The sequence below is a fragment of the Polypterus senegalus genome, chromosome 8 (assembly GCF_016835505.1).
Source record: "Polypterus senegalus isolate Bchr_013 chromosome 8, ASM1683550v1, whole genome shotgun sequence".
NCBI lineage: Eukaryota > Metazoa > Chordata > Cladistia > Polypteriformes > Polypteridae > Polypterus > Polypterus senegalus.
Window position 1 is genome coordinate 145,437,870 of NC_053161.1, and position 16,146 is coordinate 145,454,015.

General features: G+C 38.9%; 1 protein-coding gene across 2 annotated transcripts in view; it reads left to right on the forward strand.

Annotated features, from left to right (window-relative positions):
* LOC120534364 overlaps nucleotides 1–16,146 on the forward strand; it is a 78,900-nt gene that overhangs the window by 45,271 nt on the left and 17,483 nt on the right. For both annotated transcript variants that reach the window (XM_039761900.1, XM_039761899.1), the window contains exons 12-15: nucleotides 4,497–4,646; nucleotides 6,758–6,948; nucleotides 8,805–8,959; nucleotides 14,485–14,751. In XM_039761900.1, the coding sequence (XP_039617834.1) occupies nucleotides 4,497–4,646; nucleotides 6,758–6,948; nucleotides 8,805–8,959; nucleotides 14,485–14,751 (763 nt within the window). The remainder of the gene's footprint in view (nucleotides 1–4,496; nucleotides 4,647–6,757; nucleotides 6,949–8,804; nucleotides 8,960–14,484; nucleotides 14,752–16,146) is intronic.

Consider the following 16,146-nt stretch of genomic DNA (forward strand, 5'->3'; position numbering starts at 1 on the left):
CTTATAAGTACAAAGCATTCTACAAGGAGCAATTGATGGTCTGATTGAGTGCCTTTATAGTTCTTGAGATGAAACTGTTTCTGAACTGCGAGGTCCTTACAGGAAAGGCTCTGAAGTGTTTGCCGTATGAGAGCAGTTCAATAGACAGCATGGCTGAGGCAGCATGTGCTAGATGCTGTATACCGAATTCTCTTTCCGATCGGCTGCTGTAGAGCTGTGATTTCCCCCCCTAAGATACAGTGATATAAATACTCCGAGTGGTGCAGTGAGAGTAATATGGGAAAAGATGATCCGCTGTGGCAACCGCTAACGGGAGCAGCTGAAAGAAGAAGAAAAAAAAAGGTGCAGTGAGAGTAACAATGCTATAGCAGCTATGGTATTTAGAATAGTTTGACCATTCTGTGGACCATTTATATTGTTACAGGTTAATTACAATCAGATGCATTAAACTAATAAACAATATGCGGTTAATTTCAGTGTATTTATAAAGCCGTGTCCGTAGACCTAAAAAAGAAAGGGAAACCACACTGGAACTGAAGTACTGCTTTGATGCTGGATGCCGCCAGTTTGCAAAACTGAGCAGAGAACTTGCGTACACCAGGGTTGGTGCTAGTGTGTAAATGTGCATGGCTTAACACCAAGTTTAGGTTTTATACGTCGCAATTTGAATGTGGAAACGTTCATACGCAACATTTTTGTGCGTATGCACCATTTATACATGAGGCCCCTGGTTATTACTGGTATAGCATGAGGTGGTACCTGCAGCCGATTCAAGTTGCACAGATAGTCCAGCTCGTCCAGGGTGGCACATCCACATGTTCCTTCACAAGGAGGTTTGCTGTGTCTCCTAGCACAGTCTCAAGAACATGGAGGAGATCTAACATTAGATGGGCCATTACACGGGGAGAGCTGGACAGTACCATAGAAGAGCATCAGCCCAGCAGCAGATCCAGTATGTGCTCCTTTGTGTGAGGAGGAATAGGAGGAGCACTGCCAGAGCCCTACAAAATGGGGTCCTGGGTTCCTCCTGGTGCAGGACAATGCCCGTCCTCATGTGGCTAGAGCATATACAGTAGGCAGTTCCTAGCTGAGGAAGACATTGATACCATTGACTGGCGCACACGTTCTTCAGACCAGAATCCAGTTGAGAACCTCTGTATTTATGCATCCAACTCTGCCAAGTAGTGCCGCAGACTGTTCAGGAGCTCACTGAAGCCCTGATCCTTTTCTGGGAGGAGATTCACTTGGACACCATCTGCCATCTCATGAGAAGCATGCCCAGACGTTGTTGGTAGTCACATTATGAGTTGCCATGATGAGGTTCACACAAGTTGGATTTGCCAGTAATTTCAGTTTTTGAATTTGTGATGTTTAATCCAGTCCTCAATGGGTTGGTGATTTTGGTTTCCATTGACCATTGTTACATCATTTTGATCTCAATGAATTGCACAGTATTACCCAGTAGGCCTACAGATTTTCTGCTTGAATATTTTGAGACCCAATGTGTGATTTAAGTGTTCCCTTAATTTTATACAAAAGGAATGTGACTTCTCCTTCATGATCAGCAGTCATAATTTTGACAGCAATTGAATGTTTATGCTGTTTTCCAATTTGTAAGTGTGTGAGTATTATGTAGGCTTTATTTGTTGACTGCTAACACACTACTAAACTAATAATGTTATTAGAAGAGAGGATGTATATTAGGTATTTTGTTTAATGTATGTGAATTGATTGTATAACACGAGAGTATATTATTGTTTTCTCCTAATGAAGTATGATATATACAGTAGATGCATGCCTTATGACATTTAGTTATGTAGAAAAATGAGCATTGCATGAAAATGTTGCCCAATTTCACCAATCTTTTTATATAGAGAGAGTAGATACAGTATATATCACTGTGTTCAGAGAGTTCCAATCTTGGGAAACACATTAGTAGTGCAATGAAGCAGAGTCTTGTTCCATTGTTTGAAGTTCTGGCACCGGGTGGTGTTTGAATGTCTCTTTTTTTTGTTTCCAATCTTTATGCAAATGCCTTTTTTCTTCCATGAAGTAGATAGATACACCTTGTAAACAGTAATAAATATTTTGTTGCTATTTCACAGGATTGTATGTGTTTTATTTCCCAGGGAGGGAAATTGTCATCCATAATTTGCAATGCAACGCTGCATGGCCAAAGATCTGTGCTATAAGTCCAGTGGCAGGACTTATAATATTGTTTATTATGGTCTGCTAATGTACCCTTGAAATAAAAATACTGCAGATTTTTTTTTTTAAATCCCCATACATGATGAAAGGTTAGAATATTGATCAGGTAGCGACATCAGGCCGTGCCCGAAACAGCTCCACAATGATCTTAACTCTTTGAGGGCTGAATCTTTTTCCAAAAATCTCAGTTTTCTGAAAAGCACAAATAGCAATGGTTTCACACATAAGTCAACATAAAACGTCTGTTGCTATGTACTATGCCTGCTGTTGGTGTATGTTCGGCATCTCTGGCAGCAGTTGCTGTGTAGGGGGCGCCTCGATGGTCAGCAGGAAATCATGGTGGGCCAGCTGCCTGGTTGTCTTCGCACAGCAGGTTGGGGGTGATGGGGATTGCAGTGTGATGCAATCTGGTTTGTACCTCTTGTCATAAGTGGTGGTCCTACCAGGCAAACACTTCCATAGGCGCATCAGCTACACGAAAATGTTCAGCACCACGATCAGCTTGGGACCGATCAGAGGAAGCTGGTACCTCACTTTTGTTTTTGAAATCCATCTCCAGATCACTTGCATCAAACTCTGAGTCTGACTGTTCAGAGTCCTATTCAACGAAATTACGTAAAAGGTCCATGGAGTATTTGGCTTTGTACATTCACTTTGGTCTCTTGCCAGATGTCCGCACCATTTTAGAGGTTGTTTGCTCTTTGCTACTCACACACGTGTAGGGAATCGAGGTTAACTCATCAAAGCTATGTAACTTTCCTTCTAGCAAAGAGAGTCAAACAAAATGTAAGGGTGAGTTTTGTTGCAGTTTACAGCTGATCAACATCCTCTACTCCTGAAGTTTGACAAAAGTCGACATCAGCCCTGAAAGAGTTAAAGCACACGGGTATGAAGGTTCTGCACAAGGCTGCTACATTTTGTATGATGTTATGCTGGCATTGGAAAGCATCATGGGGTTTTGGGGGGAAACAATGTTCACCCAAGCCTTCCTCAGTATGAATTTCCTCATCAATGGAAAAGCATGGCCACCAGGTCAGCAAAGTCGGAACAAACTAAATGGGACACACTAGGTTGAATAAAAATGGCCTCCTAAGCCGTGAAGAGTCTGTCATGTCAAATCTGTGCAAGTTATTTATGCAAGCAAAGAGAAGCCAACAGTGGCGCTTGGATTTGCTACATAAAAAGGTTTTTACTTTGATCAGTTTTATTCAAAAGCCAAAATCAAAAGGAATACCAAGGAAATAGTTCACAGAAAGAAGAGAAAGTACCATTAGGCATATATTCCACATCCAGGAAACTGTTTTATATGAATATAAAATTTAAAAATCTTCTTTATAATATGAAGGCCAAATTGTAGCCTAAGGATGCATAAAACATTTAAGAGCACAGAGAAAAATTATTTACAATAATCATTAAACAGTGATTTTACATATACCATATGGTGGTATGCACAGAAAATGCATGAATATAGCAGAATAATTGATTGGCTCCTACAGAGACTCCTACAGGGTGTCGGTTTCCTCTCTCTCACTTATTACTCTCAGGATCAATTGTTCCCTCCTGCATTAGCTATGGTATGGGATCACTGGTTTGTTATGGACATGCGTGCCATATGGAACCAGATGATCCCTTGTAACCCATACTCCTAGGACAGACAGAAATAATTAATCTATAGAAGAATGACTAGGCTCATTCCAGAGCTACAGGGAATTAATTGTTTGGAAAGATTAAAAGAGATAAGCTTTTTCAGTTTAAGCAAAAGAAGATTAAGAGGTAACATGATTGAAGTCTTTAAAATTATGAAGGGAATCAGTACAGTGGATTGAGACAGTTATTTTAAAATGAGTTCATCAAGAACACAGGGACACAGTTGGAAACTTAAGGGTAAATTTTGCACAAACATCGGGAAGTTTTTCTTTACACCGAGAACGGTAGACACTTGGAATAAGCTACCAAGTAGTGTGATAGACAGTAAGACTTTAGGGACTTTCAAAACTCAATTTGCTGTTATTTTGGAAGACTAGCAAGTGGTGTTGAGCTGAATGGCCTGTTCTAGATTGTTCTAATGTTCTGAAAAAAAAATTAAATTAAATGGAAACAAGGATGAACAAGTTAATCAATGGAAAGGGGTTAAATACTGGGTAAATATTGAGTTTGGCTGAAAGATTATTGATAATTCTGTGCCACCGGTCATTTTATTAATCTAAAAAAACCGCAAAGCTAATAATCTCTATTTTGCAGTAATTACTAATTTAATAAAAAAAAAGTCTCATTAATTTTTCTTGCAGACACTGATGAGTGTGCATCTTTCCAGCTTAATAATTGTGATGACAATTCTCACTGCATCAATACGCTGGACTCGTTTGCTTGTGTCTGTCAGGATGGATTCTATGGTGTCAAAGATCCAACCAAGCCTGATGAGAAAGAAATTTGTGATGGTAAGTTTTCTGACTTAAGAAACCATAGAAAACAAAATTAATTCCAGTTGCCAAAATAATTGTTTAACCCTGCTGTTTCACTCTAAAAACTAGACTTGTTAATTTGAAAGGTGCCACTCTCAGTGAGGTGACATTTTCCCATGTGTAACCCTATTATCAATGTGACATGGAGAAAATACAGTAGTAGATGGGGAAACATGGATCAAGATTTTGGGGTTGGTGTACTTTCTGATCAAAGACAGATTCTCTGAACAGGATGTCCTTCATCTGCAATGAACAGCTGCAAATTCTTTAATTCTATAATGGTGGTTTTTGCTGGTCGCACCTTCTGCTGCATTCATGTTTGAATTGGCTGTTGATTGGTTTGCAAAATAATAATTAAAGGTAAGTGGTATTTTTTCCCTTCGCTCCAAATGCAATCCAACCAAAAAGATATAATTGTTGGCTGACTTGTTATATTTATTTTACACAACTGACTAACGTAAATGTAGTGTTGGGACTGTGTCAGCATGTATCTTCATGGGGAAAAAAAGTTAAAGGTTATTTCCATGATGAAAAGAAAAAGAAGGTGAAAAACACAACATTTTGGCTATATAACCATCATTGGACATGTAACTAAAAAGAAAAGAGTAGGAGGGGAAGGAGAGAAGAAAGTCAGGGCAGATGAAAGGAGAAAAGGTGAAAGTAGGTGAGAAAATGCTGCCATTATAGAAGGTGAAGGGTTAGATTGAAAAGTTAGTTGGTAATTAAGATCTGGAGAAATATGTGATCGCAGCATGAGAATGAACTTTTTTTTTTTCTTTAAAAAGTGTCTTTGAACCCTTATTAAACAACACAAATGGAGAGATCAGTGTGGCTATGGTGAAGGGATGTGAAGTGACCTTTTAAAGGCTTTTTAAGATCTTTAAGTTTAATGGCTTGATCAAATACCCGAAATGTTCTGCTGGTCATCTCCCTGTTACATCTATGTAGATCGCTGGACACCTCTTACAACTAATGCAGTAAATCAGATTTTTAAACTGGCAAGAGGACTTCTGTTTAATATTGAATTTATCACCAATATATTTGTTGTTGGTGACGTATTTGCAAAGTAACACAGTTACTGCTTAAAGTGCCTGGTGAGAAATGTGGCTCTCCTCTGCGAAGTGAGCTGCAGACAAAAAGTTTGCATAGGTTAGGTGGACGTCAGAAGGAGATCAAGGGAGGCTTAGGGAAAAAGGCTCCTGTGGAAGAATTAGTCTGCTAAATGGGGTAATTTTGTTTGATGACCGGTGACGGAGAGTGGAATGGGAGGACCAAAAGGATGCAGGTTTCATGAATGGGGTTACTCTTAGAGTGGATGTTAGGAGGTCTACTCCTGGCTTAAGGGCCCTGTCTAAAATATGTATTTAACAACTATTCTTTTGGAAAATGCTAAAAGCATTGATGCATTGTCCCTCCTGCTCTAACAACCAAAGGTCTATTAAAATAAAACCACTGTAATACATATATTGAGAAATCCATCCTCCTGTTCTCTAAACCTGCTTGTTGTAATTCAGGATTGTGTAGAGTTAGAATGGCACTGAACAGAAGACCGTAACCAAACTTGAATGGTGTCATTCTTTGCAGTAAATGCTTAATCACACACCCATACATACTCGAGCTGGGATAATGTATAGATGTCAACTAATTTTGAACAATTAGCCCTATATTATTAGGGTTAAATTGCATGCCATTCAGGTATAGATTATTTACCTGGTTTTAGTCGAACTCTGATTAGGGCAGTGGTGTAGATGGCAGGATGATTTCATGTTTATTATAATATATTAAAAGTAATAATATCCACCACAAAAATGATTTGGTTTAAGCAGATTTGACAGTATTATGTCACATTATGTAATTCTGGCAAGTCTGCTTACACATAAAATATTCCAAAGACTTCTACTGAACTTTGCCTTGAAGAAATTAGAACTTCATCAACTTTCTCTGCAAATGTTTTTTTCCCCCCCATCTTTCTTCTTCCATTCTGTGTGTGATGCTAAAGCAGTGTAATTTCAAGCCTGATTTTGTTCCAATGATTTTGATGGCCAGTTTCTGATCTTTTCTCCTTTGTATTATCCTTTCTTCTTCAGGAAGTGGGATGTATGTTCACTGTGAACTTGACCTCATGAAAGTTGCAGTTTCCAAAGAGTTTGTAAGGGAGAATGTGACTGAGGATGCCAGCCTTATGTTGAATGATGGCAGCTGCCCTCTACAAGAAGCTGAGAAATATTTCTTTTTTATTGTCCAGGAAAACGACACATACTGTGGGGCCTTAATCAAGGCATGTCTTATCTAACCCCTTCTTTTGTTGCTTACTTATATCATTATTTTAATTCTTTTAAACTAATTAAGATAAAATGTTGATGGTTAATGAAAAGGATTTCTAACTTTAGTCCTAATGAATTTCAATGGATGCTGGTTAACATTTTTCAGGAACCTTTTAAAAACTTTTTGTAGCATTTAAACTGCAGGACCTCTGGCCATTTGTAATTCCTGGTAGTTCTTTTTTTAGGTCCTACTCCAGGGTATGTACTTTTCCTTCAACTAGGAACTGTCATGGGTAGGGCTCAGGCGATGTATTATGCTGATAGTCTGACCACAAGCTTTGGTGCCATCTTACAAATATATTTGTTGTATGGACTTTGGAGAGTTTTCAGTGAAGATGGAGTTCCACACATCACTTTTCTTCCTGCTACACCACCACCATGTGCCGCATCAAAGCAATAATCTCCCCCATTAAGTCGCGATCACATTGAAGCAATAAGTCGGAGGACCCCACATTGAACTTCATGCTTTGATCTGCATCGAAGCATAAGTTGTAGGCGGTTGCGGGGGCTAGGGTCCTCCATGATCTCCCAGACGTGCCTCACTTCACACCTCATCACTCTTTCTTGCATGTCACATATTTTGCACAAAGGTGCAGCTCCTGTTGTGCAGTGGTGAATGCAACCCACAAAACTGGCCCAGAGCTTACATCATACAGGAACTCATTGCTTTCTGTAAACAAAGTTCAGCAGTGAAAAAGCGACTGATACTAGAGAAAAGCAGTTCCTACTGTTAATGAAATAAATTAATTATTGTTATTAGGACTCTCATTCTGATATTGCAGATTTTGTTTTTCTGAACTTTCTCTGACTAGAGATGATCTTGTATTCTAACTGAATGCAAAATTTTACTCGTCAACTTTAAATGCGTTGATTTATAAATTCTTATCGTAGTACAATACAATTTATTTCTGTTGTAAGAATGATGCTGTATAGCACCTGACCCGACACAGATTAGACATGGGAGGCACGTGTAAAATAAAATAAACTTTTATTTTCTTCGTCTGTGGGCTACACCTTCCTTGTACCCACACACATAACACAGTCCCAAGCACACAATAAACACAAATCTCATCTTCCTTCTCTACCACTCCTCATCAAGATTCGTCTTCCTCCCACCCGACTCTGGCCACTGAGTGGTGGTCGCTGGCTCCCTATATAGTTCACCCGGAAGTGCTCCAGGTGCTTGATCCCTGATTTCCGGCTGCACTTCTGGGTGTGACGAATTGGTTGCCCACACGGGCTCAGGAGTCCCAAATACAGCGCCTTCTGGCGGTACCTGCGGGACCCAACAGGGCTGCACCCAACTCCAATTCCCAGGATGCCCTGCAGGACCCCAAGGCACTGTTCAACACCAGTGAGCTGGCCAACTAGCGTTCAGGGGGAGGTATTGCAATGTCCATGGCTGCTCCCCCTGATTATAGTGTGCAGGGGTGTCCTGGCTGGATAAGGACGCCAAGCCCCTGTCACACTGTATAGCCCAAAATCACACAGAGTGTGCCGTGCCTTTTGAGAGCCCCCCAGCCTTGACATGAAAAAAAAAATCCCAAAAAAACCTTTGTAGGGTGGAAAAAAACAATGAAATAAATCTCAGGAAAGGCAATCCGAAGAGAGACCCCTTTCCAGGTAGGTTGGGCATGCAGTGGGTGTCAAATACACAGAACAGGACACAAGTAATCCTCAAAAGTACATATTATCATTTTGCTATGTACATCCTACCATCTTTGATAGGATACATTTACCATTCATTAAGTATACAACGTAAAAAAAAGTTTTTGAATCCAACAAATTTCTTAATTTTTCTTTTCTGCAGGAAAATGACACGCATGTGGTGTTCGAACATACACTCCATGCTGATGTTCGAGTGGGACAGATAATTACTCGCAGTGACCTAATGATGATCTGGCGGTGCATCTTCCCCCGAAACTATCTTCTGCATACATTTATAGGACAGGTACAGAATGATAGGTAAGATGAGATGAAATGTTTGAATAATGTACACAAATTACCATGAACTCTGATTGGGTTTGACCAGCAGACAAGACCATGGTGTAAATATTTCTTCCATTATATGTATATTTATTTATTTTAATTCTTATCTCGACTTGACAGGATCACAGAGTTGACTTTCTATTTCCTGGTACAATTGTAGTGAGAACTCAAACAAAATGACCCCTTTTATTGGCTAACTAAGAAAATTACAATATGCAAGCTTTCGAGGCAACTCAGACCCCTTCTTCGTGCAAGATATCGAAATTCTGCAAGGTTGCCTCGAAAGCTTGCATATCGTAATTTTTTTAGTTAGCCAAAAAAAGTGTAATTTTGCTTGACTTCTCATTACATTTATAATGGCTAACATAGTATAACACCCTAGTACTACTGGTACAATTGTTAAATTCTAAGATTGAATTTGCTTTAATCTCTTGGCACATTGTACTTCACTGAATTTCAGTTATATGACTGGCTATCTGGAGGATTAAGCACTTTGCAAAGCAAAGTGTTGTTTAAAATTAAATCTTATATTTAAGAAAAAGATAAAATAAGCTCCTATGTTGTTGTTCTCGAACAAGTACAGGACTAACCAAAAATGCAAACAAAATTACATGTGAATCAGAAAATATTGAAAAAATTGAAATCATTAGAAAAAAAGTAATAAGAAACTTCAATTGTGCAAAGCAAAAAGGTAATTCTTTGTATTATGTTGTAATATATTAATATGCTCTCCCATCAACAAAACAAAACGAAAATGAGTGAAGATCTTACATAAAACGCTAGCTATACAAATCAAATATGTAAAAAGCAAAAATAAAGTAACATATAGTCCCATAAACAAAGAAAGATGAAAAAGCACTCTTGTATTAAAAAAATATATACACATAACATACTGTACATAAAAAGGTATAATACTACAAATATACAATTAAATCAACAAAAGATGAAAAAAGACCACTTGTATAAATAAAATGACATCAAATATAAAAAGAGAACTGAAATCCACTGGAAAAATAAACATGGAAAAAGCAACAACAAAAAAAAAAAAAAGAACTGAGTCTAGGGGTCAGAAGTGTATAAGTAACCCACTCATCTGGGTGAACAACTAATAGAGCCAAGCCTACCTAAGTTGTGTAGGTAAGAGCTGTAGTCATTGCTCTTAATAGCTCTTTTTGGTTCAAGGTACAACTCAAAGTAAGCTATTTATATATTTAAGGGGTGAAAAGATGGCCAACACATTTGAAGACTTTGGTCACTTAGTCAGGGCATATGTTGGAATTGAATGAAAAAATAACCAACAAGTTAGGTTGTATAGAAATAGATATAACGTTTGGGGAGTAATATGAGAATTAATATTCTGTACCTATTGAAGAAAAGATTAAAGGGTGTCATGTTAGAGCACATCAAGTAATGAACCCATACGTGGTGTTTTCTTTTTTTTTTCTGCAATGATTTTAAAAAGGGGGGTCAAACCAAGTGTAAAACTGGTAGATGTTTTACTTATGAAAACTAACACACTGTTGGTATTGATAAAGGAAGAGGGGGCTTGCCTAACATGGCAGACACCTCAATCAGTAAACAATGTTGCCACCCCCAGAATCCAAGTTTGATGAATCTTAGTATTTGGTTACCATAAAGTCACAACCCCTGAGTGGCGTCTCTTTAATACTTTGCTCAAGTAAACTTTTTCTCAGGATTATATCTACAAAGCTTCAGGTAATGAGAACATAGAAACAGGAGGAAGGAGTACCTCTGCTGGGCTGATTTTTGTTTTTATTAATCAATGTGAAGATCTTTCTTTTACAACATTCTTGTTTATCATGATGCTGAGAAGGCAGCAATATGTTGCATGTTGGTTGGACATGCAAGTAAAAAATCTGACCATACTATGTTGACATGACAATACTATCACTAATGCTACAACAAGGAATTATTGTGGCCTACTTCTGATTACCATATATATTCATGTATAAGTCGAGTCTTGAAACCTGAAAAATCGAACCCAACTTATACACCATTCAAAAATGCGACACTTTTATTTTTATATATATATATATATATATATATATATATATATATATATATATATATATATACACAGTAATCCCCCGCTATATCGCGCTTTGACTTTCGCGGTTTCACTCTATCGCAGATTTTAAATGTAAGCATATCTAAATATCATGGATTTTTCGCTGGTTGCCGCCTTTTGCCGACATTGGGTCTTTTAATTTAGGTTACATGCTTTCCTCAGTTTGATTGCCCAGTTGATTTCATACAAGGGATGCTATTGGCGGTTGGCTTAAAAGCTACCCAATCAGAGCATGTATTACATATTAACTAAAACTCCTCAATGCTATAAGATATGCTTCCCGCGTGGCGCTTGTTTGCTTCTCTCTATCTTTCTCACTCTCTCTTCCTGACGGAGGGGGTGTGAGCAGAGGGGCTGTTTGCACAGAGGACACGGACGCTCTTCTACAAAATGCTGCTTTATCAGCGGTGCTTCTGTATACTTAAAAGCATGTATTGATTTTTTGATTGTTTGCTTTTCTTTGCGAGCGCTCTCTCTGACATTTTCTGCTCCTGACGGCGCTCCTTTAAAGATAAGATATATTTGCTTTCTTTTAATTGTGAGAAAGAACTGTCATCTCTGTCTTGTAATGGAGCACAGTTTAAACGTTTGACTAAAGGGTGTTATTTCATGTCTAGAGGGCTCTAATAATGTTAACAGTGTGGGAGAGTTTATAAGGGCTTAAAATATATAAAAATAACCATACAAACATATGGTTTCTACTTCGCGGATTTTCACCCATCGCGGGGGGGTCTGGAACGCAACCCCCGCGATCGAGGAGGGATTACTGTATATATACAGGTCCTTCTCAAAAAATTAGCATATTGTGATAAAGTTCATTATTTTCTGTAATGTACTGATAAACATTAGACTTTCATATATTTTAGATTCATTACACACAACTGAAGTAGTTCAAGCCTTTTATTGTTATAATATTGATGATTTTGGCATACAGCTCATAAAAACCCAAAATTCCTATCTCAAAAAATTAGCATATCATGAAAAGGTTCTCTAAACGAGCTATTAACCTAATCATCTGAATCAACTAATTAACTCTAAACACCTGCAAAAGATTCCTGAGGCTTTTAAAAACTCCCAGCCTGGTTCATTACTCAAAACCGCAATCATGGGTAAGACTGCCGACCTGACTGCTGTCCAGAAGGCCATCATTGACACCCTCAAGCAAGAGGGTAAGACACAGAAAGAAATTTCTGAACGAATAGGCTGTTCCCAGAGTGTTGTATCAAGGCACCTCAGTAGGAAGTCTGTGGGAAGGAAAAAGTGTGGCAGAAAACGCTGCACAATGAGAAGAGGTGACCGGACCCTGAGGAAGATTGTGGAGAAGGACAGATTCCAGACCTTGGGGAATCTGCGGAAGCAGTGGACCGAGTCTGGAGTAGAAACATCCAGAGCCACCATGTACAGGCGTGTGCAGGAAATGGGCTACAGGTGCCGCATTCCCCAGGTCAAGCCACTTTTGAACCAGAAACAGCGGCAGAAGCGCCTGACCTGGGCTACAGAGTAGCAGCACTGGACTGTTGCTTAGTGGTCCAAAGTACTTTTTTTGGATGAAAGCACATTTTACATGTCATTCGGAAATCAAGGTGCCAGAGTCTGGAGGAAGACTGGGGAGAGGGAAATGCCAAAATGCCTGAAGTCCAGTGTCAAGTACCCACAGTCAGTGATGGTCTGGGGTGCCATGTCAGCTGCTGGTGTTGGTCCACTGTGTTTTATCAAGGGCAGTGTCAATGCAGCTAGCTATCAGGAGATTTTGGAGCACTTCATGCTTCCATCTGCTGAAAAGCTTTATGGAGATGAAGATTTCATTTTTCAGCACGACCTGGCACCTGCTCACAGTGCCAAAACCACTGGTAAATGGTTTACTGACCATGGTATTACTGTGCTCAATTGGCCTGCCAACTCTCCTGACCAGAACCCCATAGAGAATCTGTGGGATATTGTGAAAAGAAAGTTGAGACACACAAGACCCAACACTCTGGATGAGCTTAAGGCTGCTATCTAAGCATCCTGGGCCTCCATAACACCTCAGCAGTGCCACAGGCTGATTGCCTCCATGCCACGCCACATTGAAGCAGTCATTTCTGCAAAAGGATTCCCGACCAAGTATTGAGTGCATAACTGAACATAATTATTTGAAGGTTGACTTTTTTTGTATTAAAAACACTTTTTTCTTTTATTGGTCGGATGAAATATGCTAATTTTTTGAGATAGGAATTTTGGGTTTTCATGAGCTGTATGCTAAAATCATCAATATTAAAACCAATAAAAGGCTTGAACTACTTCAGTTGTGTGTAATGAACTGAACTATATATATATCTCAACGACATTTAATTTAAAACCAGCTTCATATTTTTTTCTGATCAGCGATAAGGGATGCTCTTACGATAAAGGTGTATGGAGGGTGTGAGATACAAATAACACAAATCAATGCATCATTTGCTTCGGAATAGCCTGGGAATTACCGCGTGGTCACATGGACACGAGAGAGAGAGAGGGGTTAGGAGCACATGCTGGTATAGTGCATTGCCGCACCCACATAGAAAACAGGCAGTGTCCTCCGTGGATACTCTCTCTGGTGGGCATTAGCATATCATAATCTCTTGGACCAATAGCGTGAGTTTTCCGCATTCGACTTATACGACTGACATTATAAGATACCAGAAATTAAACGATAAAATCAGGTCCCGACTTATCCATCAGTATATACGGTATATTAAATCTATTTTTCTTACTTTTATTTCTTATTGTTTCAATCATGATCTTGCTCTGATATAATTGTAGACTTTGTTTCATGGCCATGTTTTTTGCGTTAACAGCAGTCATTCTTGAACGTATTTTTTCATGGCAATATAACCTATGGTGTCAATATGTGAGCATTATTTTAAGAGCATGGCAAAGTAAAATTACTATACACACTATCAATAAAACAATTCTTTGTTCACTTAGTTAAAACAGGAGAGGATATTAGCTAGCCAGGAGCTTCTCGTTTTTGATTCAAAGTTCTTGCCAAGTGACTCGAATTTTATCAATCAGTTCTCTGTGTTAACGTTTTGGTGGTTGGTTCGTTTTGCAAGATCCTATTCTGTTGTTGTGCCCTTTTGATTTTCAAATTTTGTTCCTTTGGGCAAGCTTTTCCACCTCACTCACAACATCAGTTTTATTGATAGCATCATCATCCTGAACCAGTCTAGTTCTTACATATGACATGTAATATTTCACTTTTTAAAAATACATTTAGTTGGAGTAAACATTACTTGGACAGAATGGTTTATTAAGCCTTTTCATTTTGGATTTTAACAACTTCCAACATGTCTGTGTATTTTTACCACGCATTCCCTGCAAATAATTTGTGCTGCAGAAGTGTAAAGGTTATGTAGTGAATTTATGAAATCCCCCCTCCTTTTCCTTTCAGACCTGTGTCTGTGATTGTGATTGAGCACAACACAACTGAGATTCTGAAGCTGTCAATGACTCTTTACAAGCGCAGCACATTTGACCCTGACTACTTCAACATCGGTGAAATAAATTACTCGCCATCCAGTGACCTCTTTTTTGAGGTGAAGCTCCTTTCAACACAAGAAACGCTTGCCAAAGACTTTATCTTAGCAGTGGTTTCCTGCTGGGCCACAGAGACCAACAATCCACATGATGAAAGAAAAGTGGTGTTTTTAAATGAAAGGTAAGCCTTCTGCACGAGTCTCCATTTTTTCATTTATGGTGGGATTTAATTTTGATATTTGTTTACTGAGATTGCAATGCAAAATTATTACAAATACGTGCGCAAATAGGATGAGTTGGAGCAACATGCAAACTGTGTGGGGAGATGAGCAAGTTTGTTAGATCTAGTGATGATCTTCGACCAGGCAGGGAACAGAAGCAAGTTAAAAAGACTAATGGGAATTTTGGGTTATATAGGATCTATACTGTCTGGAGTATGTTGATTCCCTTGACTAAATGACATTTTGGAAAAATTCAGTGAATAGAAAGCAATGCCAAGTGCTAGACTGAACGGCATGCTCAGTGTCAAAATGTTTGTAGTGGTGATAGTACAATTGTAAGGCTATCTACAGATATGAAAAAGTTTGGGAACCCCTCTCAGCCTGCATAATAATTTACTCTACTTTCAACAAAAAAGATAACAGTTGGTATGTCTTTCATTTCCTAGGAACATCTGAGTACTGGGGTGTTTTCCGAACAATGAATTTCAGTGAAGCAGTATTTAGTTGTATGAAATTAAATCAAATGTGAAAAACTAGATGTGCAGAAATGTGGGTACCCTTGTAATTTTGCTGATTTGAATGCATGTAACTGCTCAATACTGATTACTTGCGACACCAAATTGGTTGGATTGGCTCGTTAAGCCTTGAACTTCATAGACAGGTGTGTCCAATCATGAGAAAAGGTATTTAAGGTGGTCAATTGTGAGTTGTGCTTCCCTTTGACTCTCCTCTGAAGAATGACAGCACGGGATCCACAAAGCAACTCTCAAAAGATCTGAAAACAAAGATTGTTCAGTATATTGGTTTAGGGGAAGCCTACAAAAAGCTATCTCAGAGGTTTGAACTGTCAGTTTCAACTTTAAGGAATGTAATCAGGAAATGGAAGGCCACAGGCACAGTTGCTGTTAAACCCAGGCTGGTAGGCCAAGAAAAATACAGGAGCGGCATATGCACAGGATTGTGAGAATGGTTACAGACAACCCACAGATCAATCCAAAGACCTGCAAGAACATCTTGCTGCAGATGGTGTATCTGTACATCGTTCTACAATTTGCCACAATTTGCACAAAGAACATCTGTATGGCAGGGTGATGAGAAAGAAGCCCTTTCTGCATTCACATCACAAACAGAATCGCTGCTTGTATGCAAATCCTCATTTAGACAAGCCAGATTCATTTTGGAACAAAGTGCTTTGGACTGATGAGACAAAAATTGAGTTATTTGGTCATAACAGAAAGCGCTTTGCATGGCAGAAGAAGAACACCGCATTCCACGAAAAACACCTGCTACCTACTGTCAAATTTGGTGAAGGTTCCATCATGCTGTGTGGCTAGTTTAGGGACTGGGGCCCTTGT